The sequence below is a fragment of the Paramisgurnus dabryanus genome, chromosome 21, assembly GCF_030506205.2.
Source record: "Paramisgurnus dabryanus chromosome 21, PD_genome_1.1, whole genome shotgun sequence".
In the NCBI taxonomy this organism is placed as follows: domain Eukaryota; kingdom Metazoa; phylum Chordata; class Actinopteri; order Cypriniformes; family Cobitidae; genus Paramisgurnus; species Paramisgurnus dabryanus.
Window position 1 is genome coordinate 28,446,970 of NC_133357.1, and position 22,075 is coordinate 28,469,044.

At 37.1% G+C, this 22,075-nt stretch overlaps 2 protein-coding genes across 5 annotated transcripts in view; one reads left to right on the forward strand and one right to left on the reverse strand.

The window, feature by feature from the left end:
- The window catches only part of LOC135775928 (alpha-2,8-sialyltransferase 8F-like), a 1,056,838-nt gene that overhangs the window by 290,442 nt on the left and 744,321 nt on the right, over window positions 1-22,075 (reverse strand). The gene's annotated exons all lie outside the window — the stretch shown is intronic.
- LOC135775927 (alpha-2,8-sialyltransferase 8F-like) overlaps window positions 9,875-22,075 on the forward strand; it is a 134,082-nt gene continuing 121,881 nt past the window's right edge. Inside the window, exons 1-2 of one of the 4 annotated variants that reach the window (XM_065286505.1) lie at window positions 9,875-10,218; window positions 10,404-10,513. In XM_065286505.1, coding sequence (XP_065142577.1) covers window positions 10,084-10,218; window positions 10,404-10,513 — 245 coding nt within the window. In that variant the 5' untranslated portion in view covers window positions 9,875-10,083. The remainder of the gene's footprint in view (window positions 10,219-10,403; window positions 10,514-22,075) is intronic. The other 3 variants (XM_065286503.2, XM_065286502.2, XM_065286504.2) reach the window with 3 other exon arrangements.

Below are 22,075 nucleotides of genomic sequence, written 5' to 3' on the forward strand. Positions count from 1 at the left end.
TCGAGCTGATAGAAAGGCAACAGTAACTCAAATAACCACTCGTTACAACCGAGCAGTGTTGTAATGTAACATAGTAAAAATACTTCGTTACTGTACTTAAGTAGAAATTTCACGTATCTGTACTTTACTTCGCTATTTAAAACTTTCACTTTACTCCACTACAATTTCTAGATAAAATGTATACTTTTACTCCGATATATTTCCACTAAGCATATTCGTTACTCGTTACTACAAAATAAAATTAGAAGAAATGTGTGCGACCTCAATAAGGGAGGTTTTGGCGAATCAGTGCTTCTAGATTGCATTACACTCCGCACACTCTCGCTGTGTCCCAAACTGCCTACTTTCATACTATATAGTAGGCAAAGAGTACGAGAAGTAGTGCTTTTCGCCTACTATGGTATGGAAGTATGCAGTTTGGGACGCAGAGTCTATTTCACGTACACTCTATTTTAGCGAAGTGTTGCCAAAGGAGGAGGAAGTACAACTGAACCGCAATAAAAGCACCTACTGGAGGACCTCCTGTTATCGTAGAGGACCACCCCGACGATAGTGGTGAACATGGTGAGAAAGATAACGTTATACACCCGTGGCCGTATTTGAAAGAAATGTTTTTGTACATTGGAATTAAAGATTCTTACTACCGAATAAAGCGCCTCTTATGCCTACCGAAAATCACTTAAATTGTGTCATTTAAAAACTCCCCGTCCAACCTGAAGAATCACATCAAGGTACGTTAAAATAATAGTTATTAAGTAAAGCCACAATGTCATTGTGATTCAACATTAGTTATCATAAGCCGTATCAGATAATTATCTGTCTAATGTGCAGGGGCACATGGTTAATTAACGTCAACGTTAACGTTACACCTCTGATTTTCCCATGGATTTATTTAATTCACAGAGAACTCTCAACTGAAACACGCTTAACTGTTTATAGCATTATAGCATAACTGCCGGCCGAATATTCCCTCCGGTAGGCTAATGTTAGATTGAGAAATATTTTTTTTAAACTGCTATGTTAATCAGTGGAAAAAAGTGTTAAGGACTGTATTCACGTCTTTAAAAGCATCATACGTTTTGTCAAACTTGATATTTCCTTTTATGTTAATTAACTCAAAACTTAGTGGTTATAGGATAATGTTGTGCTAATGTTATACATTGTGAATGTACGCTTGCATTGTTGATCAAAGTCACAGTGCTTTCATTGCCACACAACAAGTTGGCGGTTTTTTGATGTCAGCTCTAAAAATATGCTGTTTGGTCTTTGAACTTAAGAAAATTGTGCCTGAAAAGTCCTGGAAAAAAATTATTTTTATTTGATGATTGAGATTAAGAAGAAAATGGGAACCCTGAATATGCTTTACTATAAGAAAGCCACAATAAAGTTCAAAATCAAAGTTCTAACGGCTTGCTTTAAAAAAAAAAAACTTTTTACTTTTACTTCAAATACTTAAGTACATTAAATATCAGAAAACTACTTTTGATACTTAAAGGCGCTCTAAGCGAATAATGTGCGACGTCACTTCCTGTTGATGTTTGAACTGTTTTCAAACAGACAGAGCGTAGCTAACTCCTCCCCCTCCTCCTCCCTTCCGTGCTTTCATGAACGCGCCCAACCCCCACCCCCAAATCCTTCTTGTCGTTTATTGGCTGGAATACTTTGTTTGGTTTTGTGCTGGTAGGTTTGGCCATTTGTTGATATTGCCGTTTGTGAAGTCTGGGCTGTCTACAGAGATCGCGTTTTTTTACAGTTTGATCAGCGGACAGGCAGCAAGCAGATAGTGAGGAGATGTTTCCCGTGTGTAACAAAAAATGTTTTATGGTCTAAAACGCTTCAATTCGCTTAGAGCACCTTTAAGTACAGTATATATCAGATACTTTAAGACTTTTACTTGAGTCATATTTTAAAAGATAACTTTCACTTCTACCAAAGTCTTTTTCTAGTACAATACTTTTACTCAAGTATTGCTTTCTAGTACTTTATACAACACTGCAACCGAGATATACAGAAGAGCATCTATGAACGCACAACACATCAAACCTTGAGGCGGATTGGTTACAGCAGCAGAAGACCACACCGGGTGCCACTCCTGACAGCTAAGAACAGGAAACTAAGGCTACAATTCACACAGTCTCATCAAAATTGGACAGTAGAAGATTGGAAAAACGTTGCCTGGTCTGATGAGTCTTGATTTCTGCTGCGACATTCAGATGGTAGAGTCAGAATTTGGCATCAACAACATGAAAGCATGGATCCATCCTGCCTTGTATCAACGGTTCAGGCTGGTGCTGGTGGTGTAATGGTGTGGGGGATATTTTCTTGGCACACTTTGAGCCCATTAGTACCAATTGAGCATTGTGTTTTGTTTCTGACCATGTTCATCCCTTTATGACCATCCTATGATAGCTACTTCCAGCAGGATAACGCGCCATGTCATAAAGCACAAATCATCTCAGACTGGTTTCTTGAACATGACAATGAGTTCACTGTACTCAAATGGCCTCCACAGTCACCAGATCTCAACCCAATGGAGTATCTTTGGGATGTGGTGGAACAGGAGCTTCGTGGCCTGGATGTGCAGCCGACAAATCTGCAGCAACTGATGTTCATGTTAACTCATGTTAATATGGACCAAAATCTCTGAGGAATGTTTCCAGTACCTTATTGAATCTGTGCCACAAAGGATTCAGGCAGTTCTGAAGGCAAAAAGGGGACCAACCCGGTACTAGTAAGGTGTACCTAATAAAGTCACCGGTGAGTGTATGTGTGTGCACAGCATCTGTCGGGACCGAGTTATTATAAGCCAATGGCCGAGATTAGACATCGACCGATACTCATTTTTTAAAACCGATACGTTAACAAATATTTGGATGCTTATGTGCCCGATAACCGATATGCTGAACCGATTTTAATTTACTGTTATACTTCTGTTTTTGACATAATTACTACAACACGACTGAACTGAACAAACCCTTATAATAATAATCATCATCATCATAATCACTCCCTCTTTGCATACAAAGTCATAAATAGAGGCGTCTGAAAGAGTGAAGAATAATATTAATTTAATCAGGGATGGGCAACTTTGATAATGCCGAGGGCCAGCATTTTTCTCCTTTATACCAAGGGGGCCAGAACCACACGCACAATTTACATCATTCTTAATTTCCTTTATTAAGAAACCACAATATACAATTAACCTGTCTTTAAAGATTTTAACTATAAAACTTAGCAATTATGCTAATTCTAAATCATAACTTTATTTTCAGTGGACAAGCATTTCAGATAAAACTTCTTAACTGCATTGCTTTAACATCTGTAAAAAGCAAGGAACTTTTAAATTAGTATAGAGGAGTTTCTCATCCCGCCCTTAGAGAACAAAATTATTTGAAATTAATAACACATAAATTCAAAACAAAAAGTATATAAAAAATGTTAATAACAATGTATTTTACCTTTCAAATCTGAGAGCAATTCTGGCCCGAGTACGACCCGTCACCCAAACCAGTGGCATTGGTTTTAACCCGACTTGACCCAAATGTAAACTGACGTGTGTGCACTCTGCAGCCCCGATGGCCTCGCAACAAATTTGGCGAGCTGCTCCATTTGTTTATATGACGATGACACCAAGGTAACCGCTAAAATTTACATTTAAAAATATCTGACATGTCTGTCTGAACGAAAATCAACCTATCGCCAGCCACACAATGTCAAGGAGAGGTTTGAAATGGACATTGACACACACACATGAGAGAGTTCAGGGCTTCTCGGGTCCGTCCGGCAAAAACACATTCATTTTAAATAATCCGAGACCGGATTATTGTACCCGACCTGTGTCCGAGGCATGCGTGAAACTTTTAGACCCGAACCTGATCGAGTCTTGGGTCGGACCTCGGGTTTTCGGACTCCGTGAAGACCTCTTCTTCACATAAGCCCAAACACGAGACTATGCTTACTGTGAGGATCCACGTGACCTAGCGCCCCCTCCTGGTTGGGAGTATTTACGTCCTAATACAAAAATCATAATTTTAAAAGTATTTGATTAAGTATAATATGGTCCAGCGGGCCTATTAGAATTTACCCCGGGCCGTGTGCGGCCCTCGGGCCGCCAGTTGCCCATCCCTGAATTTAATGAATAATGTAGAAACTATATTCCCAATACATGGACCATTCCAAACACCCCTATCATTTCGTCAGAAATGGACTGATCCAAAGTTCGCGCTGCGGTTTTAACGGAGTGGGAGAGAGAACAGTATAGCGGAGTTGGCTGCATATTGTACATAGTTTATAGAGTAAAACAGGTGGATTAAGTGCCTTTTTTGAGATATAATATCATTGTCTTGACCAGCAACCTGTAGCCTTCAGCAATCCAACCAGTAGTTAGCTAAGAGATTTTACACATAATATCACTGACTGGAATACATTCAGGAAAGTAACAAACAAAACTGCTTATATATCATTGAATTTCTTAACTGGTATTTGATGTCAGAATAATTAATATTTTGTTGTTATAGCTTATGAAATGGCTGTTGACAGCGCTGTTTATCTATGCATTTACTCACTCATTAACTGTATCAAACTGTGACCGCTTGCTAAGGTAATAAATAATTAATTAATATACACAGACATTTATTTAGATATTTTAGCAAAATAATGTTTATCTGGTAAATGTTAATATAACTTAGTGTAAATCTTGTTAAAAGTTAGTTACATGTGGTGGCTGTGCTTCAGCCTTCAACCCCGGTAAGTGAACAGCAATATGAATGTGATTTTACGATGCTAATGATAAGCATAAATAACAGAAAAACGAATTTAATTTATCATTTTTAATTCCACAAAGCATTAATTCATGGTTGTTTTATTCATGCAAAGCTACGTCGTTATTGGGACGGGATTTTATGGATCAGCGTGACTCTGTGAGTTTGTCTCTATTCTTGGACAAGCTGCATACATTGCTTTTAATAAAATCAACTTATTCAACATAACATACATTAATGCACAATAAGATGTGTTATAAATGCCTGCAAATATGCGAAGTAAGTATACTCAAAGACCTTTTAATGAAGTCGCTTCACTCTGCCTTCATATTTTCTGTGCACGCTGCTGCTGCTGTGAGCTCCTCTCCTCAGATGTGTTCAGCGCGCAATTCTCAATTCTCTCGTTTATCGGTCAATCCGATATTACAAAACCGATTTCCGATCATCGGAAAATGCTCAAATATCGGGGAAAATATCGGAAAACAGAAATATTTTCCAGGGTACTGACCACGCCACCGACACATATTGTTCCACTCTTACATCCTGCTTAAACATATTATGCCCTCTGACATCTGGACTGGCCCAGGCCATAGCACCTGCCAATTGGCTATATGAGGTTCTCCGTGAGCATCCCTCCAGACTCAATGCTGTAGAGAGGAAGTGGCGCAGATGGAAAGATCCTTCTGACCTCTGTCTCTATCAGTCTCTTTCTTGCCTCCTTCTCCACGGATATTTCCTCTGCTAAGACACTATACAATTATTCAAAGATTAACAACTCACCTGAATGTCACACTCTCTTCAAGACCTTCTCTACTCTTCTTTGTCCCCCTGCCTCCCGGCCTTTATCCGATTTAACGGCTGATGATTTTGCTTCCTTTTTTGTGAAGAAAACAATTACTCAGTTCTTCAAGCCGCCGCTTCTTGTGCATGCTCAAACTTCTGAGACATGCTCTCTCTCCTCCTTCTCTTTCCTATCTGAAGCGGATGTTTCCAAGATCTTTGCTTCTAACCATCAAACTACCTGCCGCTAGATCCCATACCCACCCATCTCCTTCAGGCCATCTCACCATCTCGTTTGTTATCCCTGCTTTCACCCACATTATCAATTAATCTCTTTCCACTGGCACCTTCCCCGTAGCATTTAAAGAGGCTCGGATAACCCCACTGCTGAAGAAACCCACACTCAATCCTGCTATGCTAGAGACTTACAGACCCGTTTCTCTTCTTCCCATCATTGCTGAGACTCTTGATCGCGTGGTGTTCAACCAGCTGTCCTCTTTCTTCACACAAAATAACCTCCTGGATAGCAATCAGTCATTGAAGCCCTAAGGCAGGCAAGGGCAGCCTCCAAATCATCTGTTCTGATGTTACTGGATCTATCTGCCGCTTTTGACACGGTCAATCACTGGTGAACACTACCCCCTCAAAAAAATGATACTACGAGATTTCCCTCTCGTTGTCTGAGAAGAGGAATTCACTTCAGTCTCACAGAAAACCCGGACCATCTCCATCGTGAGCGCCTTGAAAGAGACACAGCATGGATCCTTGTTGTCCCATACCTCCATCCCCCACTGACTGGCTCGACTGGTCAACATGTACAATGTGAACATTACTTTCACCTCCTCTGACTCAAAAGTCCTGTGATGCATATTGAAATGCAGAGAACACTGGTCAATAAAGTTGTGACATGACTTCGGCTCACCAGTATATCTCTCAGGGAAGTCAGCGTGTGTCGTCACTCGATCGTTCTGCTCTGTGGGGTTAGGAGAAACAGATGATGTGGGTGAACTACCTGCGTCCTTTAAGGGCTGGATCATTCCATCACAACTGGTTTTCAGGAAGCAGGACATAATTGAGGAGTTCACAGAAAAGGAAAACATTTATTAAAAAAACATAAACATAAATCCAAACAGAGGCAAGAAACAGAGAACAGTAACAAACCAGGAACAAGCATGACAAACAAATGAAAATGATCCAACAACAGGAGACAAGAGACAATGCATTAGCTGGATCAAATGGAGAACAGCTGTGACGGTGCTGATGAGGTAATGATTGGCAAATGAGCCCAGGTGAGAACAATCGGCACAAAATACAAACACGTGCTGAGTCCCAATTCGCCTACTTTTACTACGACCTAAAAGTATGTACTTTTTTGTGAGAAAAAAAAGTAAATACTTTTGAGTGTGTAGCAAAAGAGTATGCACGTTCTGGGACATACTTCGATGACGTCATGCAACATGAAAGAAAACGTGGTTGCCTAGTTACGCACACCACGACTTTTAACAATATTTCATTCATTCTTATAACTTATATCCAATATAATTTTATTTACTATTCCCATCTTTTTTTCTCATCGTTTTTTTTTCACAATACATTTTACAGTGTGTTCTACCAAGTTGAGAAGTGAAGCAGGGCATCATCGTAGAACCAAACGCAGGTCGTTTGTGAGGCGGCTGGTTCTGACGTTCATGTGCAATGTGTGTAACGAAAGCTACTTATTTTAAAGTCAAAATATTTAAAGTTTATAGTATAACTATTGTTTAACATATTTTATACTTATGTATATAACCTTAAAAAAAATACCCCGATGAAAATGAACCATGCTTTTACTATAGTAAAAGTGTAGTAACCATGTTTCTTTGGTTGGACTAATAAAGTTAACATTTGTACAGCCACAGTATTACTACAAATAAGTCAGTGTGGTTAAAAACGATACTTTTTTGGCACATCATCAACCGAATATTACGAGACAATAAAATATAACTTTCATTCTAATTAAACATTTGAATTCTTACACTTAAAAGCTGAGGGCGCATCTCCGCTGCTGCATCCGGCTGCCATGTTTACATCACCACAAAGCTCATCCCTCTCGCACGCAATGGGTTGTGGGCAATATTAGCAGTTAGAGTGTGCATTGATCTGCACTTCGAACTCTAACCGGAAATAGTAGACCATCCGGGTATCTTTGGGCAGAGGTGGGTAGAGAACCCAAAATCTGTACTCAAGTAAAAGTACAAGTACTAATACAAAAATGTACTCCAGTAAAAGTAAAAGTATCAAATCTAATTATTTACTTGAGTAAGAGTAAAAAAGTATTAGATGAAAAAACTACTCAAGTAGTTAGTTACTCGTTACTTCCGATCTGATAGAGAAGTAGCGCAAAAGCACTGAATTTCAGACTACTTGGAGGGTTTTCACAAACCTCTCCTTAAAAGTCTCATTGTTCTGCTTATACAAGTAAAGCAGCCTATCTCAGTCCTGCAATGGGTACATTTTCACATAACGTGACACAGATGTTTTCTGACGGTTAACTCTGTATTTATTTTCATGTTCACAACACACTTGTGAGCATCTGCCTTTAAACATGCAAATGGTAAACAAAAAATAACGTGTGTGTCAGTTTGTTATCATGTTTTTATATGAATAGGTTATTTTCATTGCCATTAAAGTGCAATTACTGAACATAAAAGGGGGTTAATAAAAATTATCATTTTATAATTTCATATGGAACTTATCTGTTTGTGCAATTCAACCCTACATGTATTATAATATATAATACATGTTTCTTTAAAATCAAACTTTATTCTTTTATTTTTATTCATTCATTCTTTAGGAAGGATTTAAATAAAATACAATCCCGTTTTTATTTGAATGTATTTTCTATACATTATTGAGGTGTCTGGATTTGTGTATAAATGCAAGACGTCCTTACATTATGCTGTTCAGTGTGTTTGATGTGGGGTAATGATATGGAAATGTGCAGATGTGAACGTGCGAACTTACACTAGGTTTTGTCATCGCTTGCACAAGAGTGCATATGGCAAAAGAACTCGGACAGTGTGTGAAATGACCAGACAATACTGTGACACTTACTTCAGGTTGGATCTTGAATTCCTGTACGCTGAGATGTCAGCTCGTTCATTGAACAAAGCGTGCATCGCATTATGAAACGATTCTTTTTGACCTCTTGGAGCGAAAACATAGACCGAACTTGAAGCCACGCATGATCTGCCTCCGATATCTCGCTCAACTGCTTCTCCTATCATCTATGCGCGGTCGCTCGCGCTAAAGGGTGACCGCGCGGTCGCGCGCTAAAACGTGACGCAGCCTGTCTCGCGAAACTTTCGAACACGCCCTATAAAGTTTAATATAATTATTACCATTTGAAAGTAGCGCAGTAACGCCGCCAAATGTAGCGAAGTAAAAGTACAGTTTTTTCACCAGAAATGTACTTGAGTAAGAGTAAAAAGTACCCATCCTTAAATTTACTCTAAAAGTACTAGTTACCGAAAAAAATTACTCAAGTAAATGTAACGAAGTAAATGTAAATCGTTACTACCCACCTCTGTCTTTGGGATACTCATTTCAACATTCTACGATTTGGGACGTACTAATTCCAGTTTCGCATACTATTTAGGACGGATAGTATGCGAATTGGGACTCAGCCATACACAGATCACGGTTAACAACCGTGACAGTATCTATAGGGTGATATGAAGGGGGCTGTGCAAAGGAGACACCCAACAAATTTGACAGAGCTAGAATGCTTTTGCAAGGAGAAATGGCAAAATATTGTAAAGTCAAGATGCGTAAAACTGATTGACACTTACTGACTAAGATCGAATGCTGTGATAAAATCTAAAGATGCTTAAACTAAGTTTTAGTTTAGGGTTGTGCACACTTCAATCTGGTTATTATACAATTTTACTTGCCATTTTTTTTCACAAAATTATTTTTATTGTTATTCACTTTAATATATAGGTTGGAAGTTTGGAAAAAAGTTGGAACAGGTTCCAAAATGATTAATCTTGGTTTCATTTTTTAATCACAAAAACCTGCAATTTTAACAACTTTTTGTAGACTTTTAATATGCAGTGTACTCGTTATTTATTAAGGCCACATTTGTCAAAAACAATAATAACAATAATAATTGAAAACATCCTGTACTGGCATTTAAACATATATCTTACTGTTTTGTCGCCCCTAAAATTCTCTATATTCTGAAGACAGCCTTAATGACGTATGCAGTCTACAAATGCGCCCTTCGGAGGCTGCAGCCTTCTGTTTGAGTGTTTTTGGGCACTAGGGTGCAGTAGTGGAGCAGAGCAGTTGTGTGTGTATGTGTGTGTCCCTAACTTATAACACGACACAGAAGGGAGAAGCATAAGGTTATAGTGCCTTCGGGACTTTTTCCCTATTTTTCCTTCTACATTCCACGAAGAATTGAAGATGAGGAGTGCTACTTCAGCCAACATTAACTTGTACTTTGTTATTTTTTTATTCTTGCTGCTTGGCCATCCTGTAAAATCAATGAAAACGCAAGATGATTCTGCCATTTTTAAACATCAATGCCGTAGTTATCAAGCAGATTTTTACTTTAATGATCGCCTATCAAACGGAATACTACAAGCGACTTCGGGAAATCCAGCCACGGCTCATAAAGTCAGAAAGAATGATGGTAACTTAATTATTTTATTACTTTCCGCTTCATTCAGTAAACGGTACTGCATGTGAAACAGTCGCTCCGCCTCTATGTTTCTGACATCTGACCATCTCCTCAAACATTGAAACCTATTTTCTTTACAAGAAGATATCTTTTAACTTTATACTGTATTGTATACGGATTTTCCACCAATACTTTAGCCAAAGTTTCAGATGGACCACAGGTTTATGAAACGAATCTTTGCACTGATGACAGTTATTGTGCTGATCTTTACAAGTGCTGTCTTATTCAACGAAATAACTACGACCAGGTGAGAAATTAATTTATTCTTATTCCTTAATTTAATTTTGAGGTAATCGGATACTTGGTTATATGTACTGTGAGTTTGTTGATAAAGTCAGCTAACAATTGTTACTCTAAGTAAATAATTTATTTAACTTTATTTTCCATTTGATTCCATATGAGTCAAAACAGGTTTATATTACTAACAGTTATGTGATTTACGAATCAGTAAACCAAAGTATCAAAAATATGCTGCCAACATCATTGTCTATTTGTTTAGAATAATGACAAATACTGCATTTAAATTATGACTTTTTAGGCCTACATAATTATTCACTTATGATTTATTGTCAGAATTCCAGAGATGTTTTATGGTGACTGTATGACGTCTTGCCAAGAATTTTCCATATTTGGGTTGAACAGTGGAATTTGTGTGCTGTTAAGACTAATCAACGTCAAATCTGAAATGTTTAGAACAAGAAGCGCAGACCTCTAGCCTACTAGCCTACAGTATCTACATTCATAGCGCACTGACGCTGCCCACGGAGACATCCAAGATTTATTAGACAGCATCAAAAGTGGCGAGGCTACAGAACGGGGCAAGGGTGGCACTGGCCACTCAAATTGACGTCTGGCCCACCCAGTCAGAAGAGACACAAAATATTTTTGTGGAAAAGCCGAAGAAATTACGCGTAAATTATAATAATCGCTCAAATACGCATCATTCAGAAATAAATAATTATATAGAAAGTTTATCATTTGCACGTGTTTCTTAACCTTGCAAATGTTAACATTCAATCACAATATGTTGTTCAACTGAGCTGTTTTCTGTGCGCACCGACAATGGTACAGACGCACACAGATAGGCTAAATTGACACACACTCGTAGCGCACGCACGGAGACGCGCATTTTAAAAGCAGGCAAACTCAGAATCTCTGTACGAGATTTTTGCGAGATGCAAAATTATCCTGAAATATCACAGCCATGGCAAGTATTCTCATAAAAACAATCATGTGTTAAAGTGTGCAAACAGTTAAGTATGGATCCGTGCTTATTCCGTGTTAAAGTGTTAATACACTCACGAAATCTGCTTGCTTATGTTTGTGTCATTATGTTAATGAAACAATAGAAGACAAAAGAATAATCACTTAAAATATTAATACATTATTAGAATGAAGAAGACCGTGTTATAATAGGCTACATTTTATTTTATTTTTGTTCCTAAATACTACAAGTGTTATACTATATTTGTAACTTTGTTCTTTTCTTTTTTCATATGCTTATTTCTTGATTTGTTGTTAATTTTCCTTATTTCCCTTTTTGCTGATCTGAAATCTAATCCAAAACTCAAAAACGTAATATAATCCGTTTAACCACTACTATATTGTAAAATTATGTTATTTGAGAGTAGGCATTGAGGTCAACTCAGTTTAAAAATGCTTGCCTCCCCACTGCATCAAACTGTCATCTGGACAGAAACTGACATGCTGTATGTGGCAATAACAGGTGGAAACAGCACAAACCTGTGGATTAACATAGTTGAGTCTTTACTGTACAAAGAGAAAAACTTCAAATGCATGTATATCTCTATACAATCATACTGTAAGCCACAACTTGGCCAACAATCAACATTAAAATGCAAATAAGACTTGCTAAACTGGATTTGAGCCCTCCCTGATAAACAAACACATAGATACAATAACACTACATAACTCTGAGAAATCATACTGTAAGTTAATTGTTAATAAATGAAAGCTGTTCCCAATGAAAAAGAATAGATGCCAGTACCACAAAGTCAGGGCCGTGCAGAGACCATTAGAGGGGCAGTGCCCGGTTGCAAGAAACTTCTTAAGTGAGGGTTTCCTTGAGGGAGAAAGAATCCCTGACGGAAGAGATTTTTTTAAGAGCGTTGCAACAAACGTCTTAACTGTCACCCTTACAGACATACCAACCTGCAAAAAGTCATTTTAGGGAGGTATCCCAAAGTCCCCCTCCAGGCATATGCAATTATTGGTAACACTTTACAATAAGGTCTCATTTGTCAATATTAGGTAATGTATTAACTAACATTAACTAACCTTGAGCAGGTAAATATGTTACTGTATTTGTCAATCTTTGTTAACGTTAGTTAATAAAAATACAACTGTTCTTTGTTTGTTCATGTTAGTTCACATGTTAACATTCATTTGAATAATGTATTAGTAAATGTTTAAATTAACATTAACAAAGATAAAAAAAATGCTTTATAAGTCCATATTCATTATTAGTTCAAGTTAACTAATGTAGTAAACTAATGTTAACTAGTGAACCTTATTGTAAAGTGTTACCCAATTATTTGTTCATGATATAAAAATTTGTAGATCACTTTAACTATATGACCTGCTTATACTATTTATCTAAACTGTTTTTATTTATATTCCATTGCAACTTTAAACAGGTATAAGGAGTTTGTTGTTTTTATGTAGCCTTGGCAACTAGCCAGCCTGAAAAATATGCAAAAGAATTTAAACTTGTTGAACTCACCTAATCATGTCTTCTACAATCATATAACCCGCTATGGGCAATGCTGAAGTCACTGTTACAAACTGTACAGTAGGCAAGATTGTCATTATTTTAACTCTTATAAGACAGGGGTACACTTTCGTGTTATTATTTCATGTTTTATATTTTTGCTTTTTGTGGCACTCTCCCTCTGCCATGGTGCTCCAGTTTCTAGATACACTCATTAATAGGCTCTTTTCACAACCACGTCACTCATAGGGATGTTCGGGTGCCAAAAATCTAGTAGTCGGTACCAATACCACAAAAAGTACACAGTACTCTGTAAAGTCGGTACCACAGTGCTTAAAAAAAGTACAATTATACTTAAACATAATTTTTTATTAAAAATTTCAACATTATAGAAAACTTTAAGAGCTCCTGTTAAGGTTGTCTACACTCTCAGAAATAAAGGTACAAAACTGTACCTTTTCTGTCACTGGGGCTGTACCCTTTCAAAAAGTACAGCTTTGCACCTAAGGATTTCATTTTAGTACCTCAGAGGTACATACTGGGACCAAAGAGAACTTATTAGTACCTCAAAAATACATATTTGTATTTCAAAGGTACATATTGGTACTAAATGTTTACATATCTCTACCTAATGGCCCATACAATTACCTTCTTAAAGGGTGCTGCCCCACTGACAGCTAGGGTACATATTTTGACTTCTTTCTAACAATGTAGGTCCTAAAGGTACAGTAATCTACCCAAAATTGTATTCTGTTTTGTATTCCAATAAAGATACCAAACGGAAACTTGTTATTTCTGACAGTGTATGTTAATGTTTGTTGACTTTCTCCCGACTCTCTTGGTGTACATCCTCCTTCAGGCTGATACTGGCAAAAGAGAAAGAAAATAAGAGATATTTTATTTATTAAACATACTTTCTGACAATGACTAATAAATCAGTGAAGGCTACAGGTGCTAAGGTACACTTATAAACACACGCAAGCATGTGCACACATAATCTAAATGCAAGCATTAGTTTAAGATCACTCACATTGACAGGATGGCTAAAGTCTAAATTTTGTAGATTTACATCTTGAGCTTATTTGAGTTTATTATAATGTTGCAAATGCAGCGTAATTAACAAATAACTGGCTAAGGAAAACATTATGTAGCATTAAAGCTATGGTCTACGATTTCAAAGATTGTTCATTATTAATAAACTCGTTTAGATGCTGCTTATGGTTCTACAGTAAAATCCTAACAATATGAAGAGAAAAAAGAATTTTAAAAATCCATTCAGTCTATTGGGTGTACGGCGGCAGATAAATTGACCAATGTAAACTGTCCGGCCGGACAGCTTACATTGGTTAACTGCTCTCATCAAATCCCCGTACACTTGAAAATCCACCTCGCGATCGCGTCTCCACCCCATCGCTCACCACCCCGCCCCTCTCGTGCCTGCGACATGACATTTGTGTCAGTGTATGTTAGCTAGCGAAGCAGCAACATCTCACTAATGGAAAAAAACTAACCGACAGCAGCAAGCTTCTTGTCCCTACAGTAAAGGTTAGAAGAAAAGGGAAGTCTGTAGAGGAAAGAGCAGAGGTAAAAAAAAGTGTGAAAAACGCCGGACTCTAAGTAGAATCAATAAAGGGTCCGCAATTGACCGTTGGAGGAAGCTTCAGGGAGATTTGGGGCTGAAAACCGATGCCGCAGACGACGGACTTTTTGTTGAACAGGTACGCATCTATTTATAATTTTATTGTGTGAGATTACATAAATATATTTTTATCAGTCTGACAACATGCTGCCGGTCGGCAGTGGAATGTTAGCCGTTTAGCATCGCGTATCACGGGTCAAAGTAATTATATTTACAAAGATTGGGTGCGGTGTTACATAAATCTTTTTATCAGTCTGGTAACAACATGCACATGCTGCCGGTCGGCATTGGAATGTTAGCCGTTTAGCATCGCGTTTCACGGGTCAAAGTAATTATATTTACAAAGATTGTGTGCGGTGTTACATAAATCTTTTTATCAGTCTGGTAACAACATGCTCATGCTGCCGGTCGGCATTGGAATGTTAGCCGTTTAGCATCGCGTATCACGGGTCAAAGTAATTATATTTACAAAGATTGTGTGTGGTGTTACATAAATCTTTTTATCAGTCTGGCAACAACATGCTCATGCTGCCAGTCGGCTTTGGAATGTTAGCCGTTTAGCATCGCGTATCACGGGTCAAAGTAATTATATTTACAAAGATTGTGTGTGGTGTTACATAAATCTTTTTATTAGTCTGGTAACAACATGCTCATGCTGCCAGTCGGCTTTGGAATGTTAGCCGTTTAGCATCGCGTATCACGGGTCAAAGTAATTATATTTACAAAGATTGTGTGTGGTGTTACATAAATCTTTTTATCAGTCTGGTAACAACATGCTCATGCTGCCAGTCGGCTTTGGAATGTTAGCCGTTTAGCATCGCGTATCACGGGTCAAAGTAATTATATTTACAAAGTCATTCCTTGAAGCTCAGGAGGGGAAACGTATGCCAAACGTTGTTGTAAATGTAAATAACGTCAATTGCAATCATAATTGTAATTGTTCATTCCTTCAAGGCTTTATGTGTTTACCGCTCGGTAAATCTCTGTTCTGATGTTTACTACCAGTGATCAAAGCTTGAATGAGTGACGTTGTTCAGTTCGTTTCCCGGTGGGAGGGATCAGGTAGCACAGAGGGGCGGGATGAGTTTTTTAAAACTTACTAACCGCCTCAGGCTTTCTCAACCGATTTTCAACATCGTAGACTACAGCTTTAAGTGAGCTGGTTTCACAGCGACAATGCCAGCTGCCTCAAACAAACATACTATAGGGCCTGGGTTTCAGTATAAGATGAAAGTTTTACAGTTTGTATTTGATGTTAATTTGAATTAAAACTTACCTTAAACTCTTTAAAGAGATCGGGGTGTTTGTCTTTCAGGAGCATTGCGAAATTCTTTGTTTGATAGCGACAAGCTACACTTGACTTTGGCCCTTTCTCAATAACAAGTACGCCATGTTCGGACTTGCGTCCATCGTAGTTCGGATTTGCAAGTTCAGACTCGGAAGAACAAACTCCCGAGGACGGGAGGACAGTTATATTCCAAATGGAAAAGCAGAGTACTTGAGGTCGTCATTCAGTCTAACCAATATGTGCAGTCCTGGCTATTCTTATTTTAATGTATTTTTAACAAAATATATAAAATGCAAAAATGCTAATATGTGGTAACACGTGAATAAGCTGATTATAGCTTCAATGTATTTATTACAAAATGAAGTATGATATAAAACACATTTATTTATTTATTTTATAATAAAACCATTTATTTTATATGGAGCGAGATATGCGTCTTTATTACATGCGATAAATTAAATGATCTGAGAGAAATAAAACTATTTGAAAGAAAAAGTTATCACACTGATAGCAAAGAAGCATTTCATGAGAAAAAAAGAATATTTGAGAGAAAAAGTTTTCATACCAATAGCAAAAAATAATAATATTTGAGACTAAAAAAAACGTTTTGAGAGAAAGTATTTTCTCATGATAGAACATAAAAAATATAAATTTGAAATTTTTAAAATTATTTCTGAGAAAAAAAATCTCTCAAGTATATGTTTTTTGCTGTTAGTGTGAAAACATTTTCTCTAAAAAAAAAGTGTTTCTATCAAAACGCTTTTCTTTGCTCTCGATCAGAAAATAATTGACTCAAAACTTGCAACAATCTGATTTCTCGCTTTGTATTCATCTGGCACCCCCCTTGGAACCCCTATGGCATATACTGTACACTCTTTATACACATATTATCATAAGATCCACCTGGCAGATTTATTTTCTCCCTGTTTATACTCTTACCACTTATTTTATCATGTAGGCTCCCAAAATCAAGTAATGAAAACATTTGAAATGGCATTATTAATTGTACAAGGGTACAGGTTCCCTTCCAATGTACTCTCAAATTTGGCCTTAATTTCCTATGTCTGCCCTTTCTGTGGTCTGGCCTATAAACCAGTTTGCCTTGTATCCCTCTTTATCTTTTGTAACATTAATTTCTCTTTGGCACCACCCATCTGTAAATTGTTTAACATCTTCAATTCCAAAGGTTCTCTTAAAACATGTGTAATTACTCTTATAAGCCTGTACATTTGGTGGGAAAAACATTTTTATTATTAGAAACAAACAGAAAACAGTCAAGCAATCTTCATCCTCCATATCCTTAAATGCTTTGATCATACATTACCAATTCATTGTGATCTCCAAATCCAGTTTCTACACTGTAAAAAAATTCCGTAGAAATTGCAGCTGGGTTGCCGGTAATTTACAGTACATTTAAATTTATGTTTTTAACTGGCAACATTTTGTTCAAAGTTAAATGAACATTAAACATTTACAAGTCTTTGTCTTTATAGAGTAAAACTAAAAAAACAGCATCAAGCAAAACATTCTGGGAAACAAAATCTGAAGCAAAAACAGAAAAAGGTTGATGAGGACTTCTGGTTCCCAGAATGCTTTGGATGAGGCTGTTATTGTATAGTTTTATTCTGTAAAGATAAAGACTTGTTAATATTTAAAATTGATTGAACTTTGAACAAATTCTTGCCAGTAAATTACATAAATGTAAATCTACGGTAAATTACCGGCAACCCAGCTGCAATAACATTGCAATTTCTACGGATTTTTTTACAGTGTATGGTTCATCACATCACTATCTTAACTGCTGTTGGGCTAGCTTCTGTGACCTCATATGGGGCTTCTCGTCTGGGTTCATCCCACTTACGCTTGTAAACTTTACACCCCGGTTTCTACAGGAAAAGGTGTTGTAGTCTCGTCACCAGGTGTCTCTTTGTGCCTGCTTTTAATCTGTAAAATAGCTTTATGGTTTTTCATTAGTTCAGCAGTATATTAATTAATATTCATTAATATATTCATATATTATATTCATTAAAGCAACACTATGTAGTTTTTTTTACCTTTAAATAATGTCTCTAAAATTATTTCAGTGATAGAACAACTTTAAACTGGACAAATTGTACTGTTGCTGCAACCTGAGCAGCCTCCTAGCTGCTACAAGCACACACTGAAAGTGGCAGTGGAGGGTAGAGCACACAGCCCCACCCCTCCCCCTGCCTGCAGAAGAGTGTCTGATACCAGGCACTGTTGCGCTTTTAAACCACATGGGGGAGCTGTAAGTCATTTTTACATGGAAACTACATAGTGTTGCTTTAATATTCAATTATTTTTTTAGATCCTCCTCATGCTCCAAATTCATTTAATTTTGGTTAGCTTTGAACATTGGTCTCCCTGTGACCATTTAATGAGGGGATAAACGCGTTTCCCTGTTAGTACTAGATCTTATGGCCATGAGTGCTATTGGTAAGGCCTGAACCCAATTTAGTTTAGTCTGTGCACAGATTTTGGCTATTTTTGATTTAATTAAACCATTACACCTCTCAACCGCCCCTTGAGACTGTGGATGATACACTGATCCAAATTGTTGGGTTATTCCTACCCTAGCAAGTGCTTTTCTCTACAGGTTGGCCTGAAATCCTGGTCCATTATCTGACTGTAATACTGGAAAGCGCAAATCTTAAGACCACTTCCCTCTTAAGTGCTCCAGCCACTGCTTGCGCACTCATATGTGAAACATTTTCTCCTTAATTGGGTGGATCATATCTACAAAATCCATCACTAGACGCACAAATGGTCCTTCCATGCTTGGAAACAGACGCATTTGGTGTACTGCTGGTTTGACATTTCTATAAATGTCACATTCTGACAAAGATTTGCAAATTTTGTTGCATATTGATGTACCAGAAACCCTGTTGTCTCAAAATCGTATCTATCATCTCCCCCCTCGCACAAGGTTCACTACCATGCGCATTCATCATTACCATTTTCTCCATTCTAGATGGTATTACTAATTGTTGTTGCTCTGTTCTCCACAAACCTTTTACATTGACCACACCTCTACTTTGCCACTCCATCTTTTCAATTTGTGACGCTGTATTTTGCATGTCTCTGATTATGGAAGCATATGGGTAGCATAATTCAATTTAGAATGTAATATGCAATATGACAATGCAATATGTAAAATGGCAATGCATTTCTGTATTTAAGTTTACATTTTCCATGCTTGTATGTGCAATGCTTGGTGCAAAATAAAAATGAAAATGTAATACTTTAATTTACATTTTCCATTTTCTACAGCCCTGTTTTAAATACATATTTTAATGCTTTAGAAGTTGCAAAATTAAAATGGAAATGTATTACCCGAACTGATATAATGTGTTTCACATGGTCAAGCAAAAACTGTAGCAAAATTATAATTTAAATGTAATTCTCCCTAAATGCATTTACATTTACAGGTGGGAAACTTGGGATTGCATTTTCATTTACATAGAGCGCAACGGATGTAGCAAAATTAAATTGGAAATGTATTAGCTGGATTGATTAGATGTGCTTTACATGGTCAAGCAAAAACTGTAGCAAAATGACCATTTAAATGTAATTTTCCCTGAATGCATTTACATTTACGGGTGGGAAACTTGGGATTGCATTTTCATTTACATAGAGCGCAACGGATGTAGCAAAATTCAATTGAAAATGCATTCCGAGTTGACCACGCCCCCGCCCCGTGAATCACTGCGTCAAGGCGGGCCAATAACTCCCATTGCCTGGCCTCTCACGTGGGAAACATTTCGGCAGCAGGGCTGATTGAGAGTGTTATATTCGCTGACCGATTAAGTGAAGCATAAACAGAGAAATATTACTGTTTATGAAGATTATTACGTGTCTGCTTTCACACTCTGTTTGCAGTTCGCTGCAGCTGCTGACCGCTGCTTTTGCCTATAAAATGATCGCGTGATTGACACTTCCTGCGGAAAAGCGCAAAAACAATATAACAGATCATCCTTTTTTTTTCACAAAACAATATACTTTAGATATTATTTGATAGACTAGTAAGTGTGGATTAATGATGTTTAAAATCTCTAGCCTGGTGGTCAGGACATGAATGGACCAAATCAGCAGATTAGCAAAGGTTTATTTATCTCCACATAATCATAAATAAAAATTAGCAGTGTAACTTTGCGATATACTTCTTTATATTTCCTACTATGTATATATGATTTCCATATTATAGACGAGAGTATTCAACGGCAATAAACATCTCATATGGCAATAAATATAATAAACATAATAAATATTTTTGGCAGATTGATTACGGTTTGTATTACCCTATGTTTTTTTTTTGACCATCACAGTTCAAATAAACCCTAACTGTTACATATGTAGTGTATGTATTTTTACGTTGAAAACATTGTTCAAATCTTTTTTTTATATCACAGATTATTTACGCTACCAGATTGTTTTTAACATGGATCCTGATGGATGTCTGTTTTATATATTTATGTTTGAGTAGGCTATTGTTGTGTTTAAATATTGTTGTAATATTTGTTTAAATTTAATTAGCTTATTGCGAAATACAGAATAGGCCATTTTAAACGTAATTTTTCTTCATACGTTTTGTTTGCTTCTTTAAAACGAATTTCATTTTAATCTATGTTTTGTTAATAACTTTTGTGGATATAAATAAATGGAACATTAAAAGTAGTGAATAATAAGCGGACCCTAGCCACAGGTCAGTATAGCCTTCCATTCATTAAGCTTCTGCTAGGATGAAAGTGTATAAAAGTAGAAAGTTAAATGTACGTTTGGTCTGATCGGGTCAATATGCTAATGTCCGGGTGTGCAAGACTAGTCGATCTGCAATACTTATTCGAAAAGAAAAATATCTATTCAAAATTTTTTAACGTGTCACTGCAGGGTTAAGGTATTGTAATATAGAATGGTCATTTAATGCGCTATCACTTCATTTGTTTTATTTTATGTAAGGAAGTAGTATACCTGAAAATTATTTTGTATGTATTTCTGATTGTTTTGGCCATTCAGGTCGCAGTAACCTATTTCGAGATTTAACACCGCTGCTGGGTTTTCTGATTTCACTTGCTCGCGTGTTATTTAGACGTGCGCATCATGAGAAATTAGCCTCTTTTAATCCGATAAAACAGAAGAGCTAACCGAGACTGAGAATGAAACGAAACTTAGATTATTATATGCGGTGCTCTGGTTATGAACCGAATCGCTGGAGATGCAAACAGTAAAACAAGCAACGCCGTCTTAGACCCTTTCGAAAATGTATCATAGTTTGACTATAGTTAAAGCCAAAATCATGGTTACAACCAGATGGTTTTGAAAACCAACCACACAACAGCTTAAAAAAAAACTTAAACCTTACTGTAGTAAAACCATGGTTATTCTTGTTAGATGATAATCTATTATTGCATAATTGTTAAAGACTTTCATCGGAACAGGTAATGTTTATTCTTCACAATAACATGTCAAACTAAATAAAGAAGTAGTCTGTTATAGCTTATAAACCTTTTATCATTCGCACCGTGTGAGGTTTTAACGCCATTATCTTTATTTTAAAATCATTTTAAAAAACTTACAATGTTTTCAACGTAAAAATACATTCACATATATGTAACAGTCAGTGTTTATTTGAACTGTGATGAAATGTTCGCGTGCGAAGGCAGCCACAGGACAGTGCGGGGTGAACTAGCGTCTGATAATGCAGACAATTCGGTGAGAGGATCAAACAACGCTGTTGTTCTGTCACCTACAGACACGTAATAATCTCCATAAACACTAATATTTCTCTGTTTATGCTTCACTTAATCGGTCAGCGAATATAACACTCTCAATCAGCCCTGCTGCCGCCATGTTACCCACGTGAGAGGCCAGGCAATGGGAGTTGTTGGCCCGCCTTGAAGCAGTGATTCACGGGGCGGGGGCGTGGTCAACTCGGAATGCATTTTCAATTGAATTTTGCTACATCCGTTGCGCTCTATGTAAATGAAAATGCAATCCCAAGTTTCCCACCCGTAAATGTAAATGCATTCAGGGAAAATTACATTTAAATGGTCATTTTGCTACAGTTTTTGCTTGACCATGTAAAGCACATCTAATCAATCCAGCTAATACATTTCCAATTTAATTTTGCTAC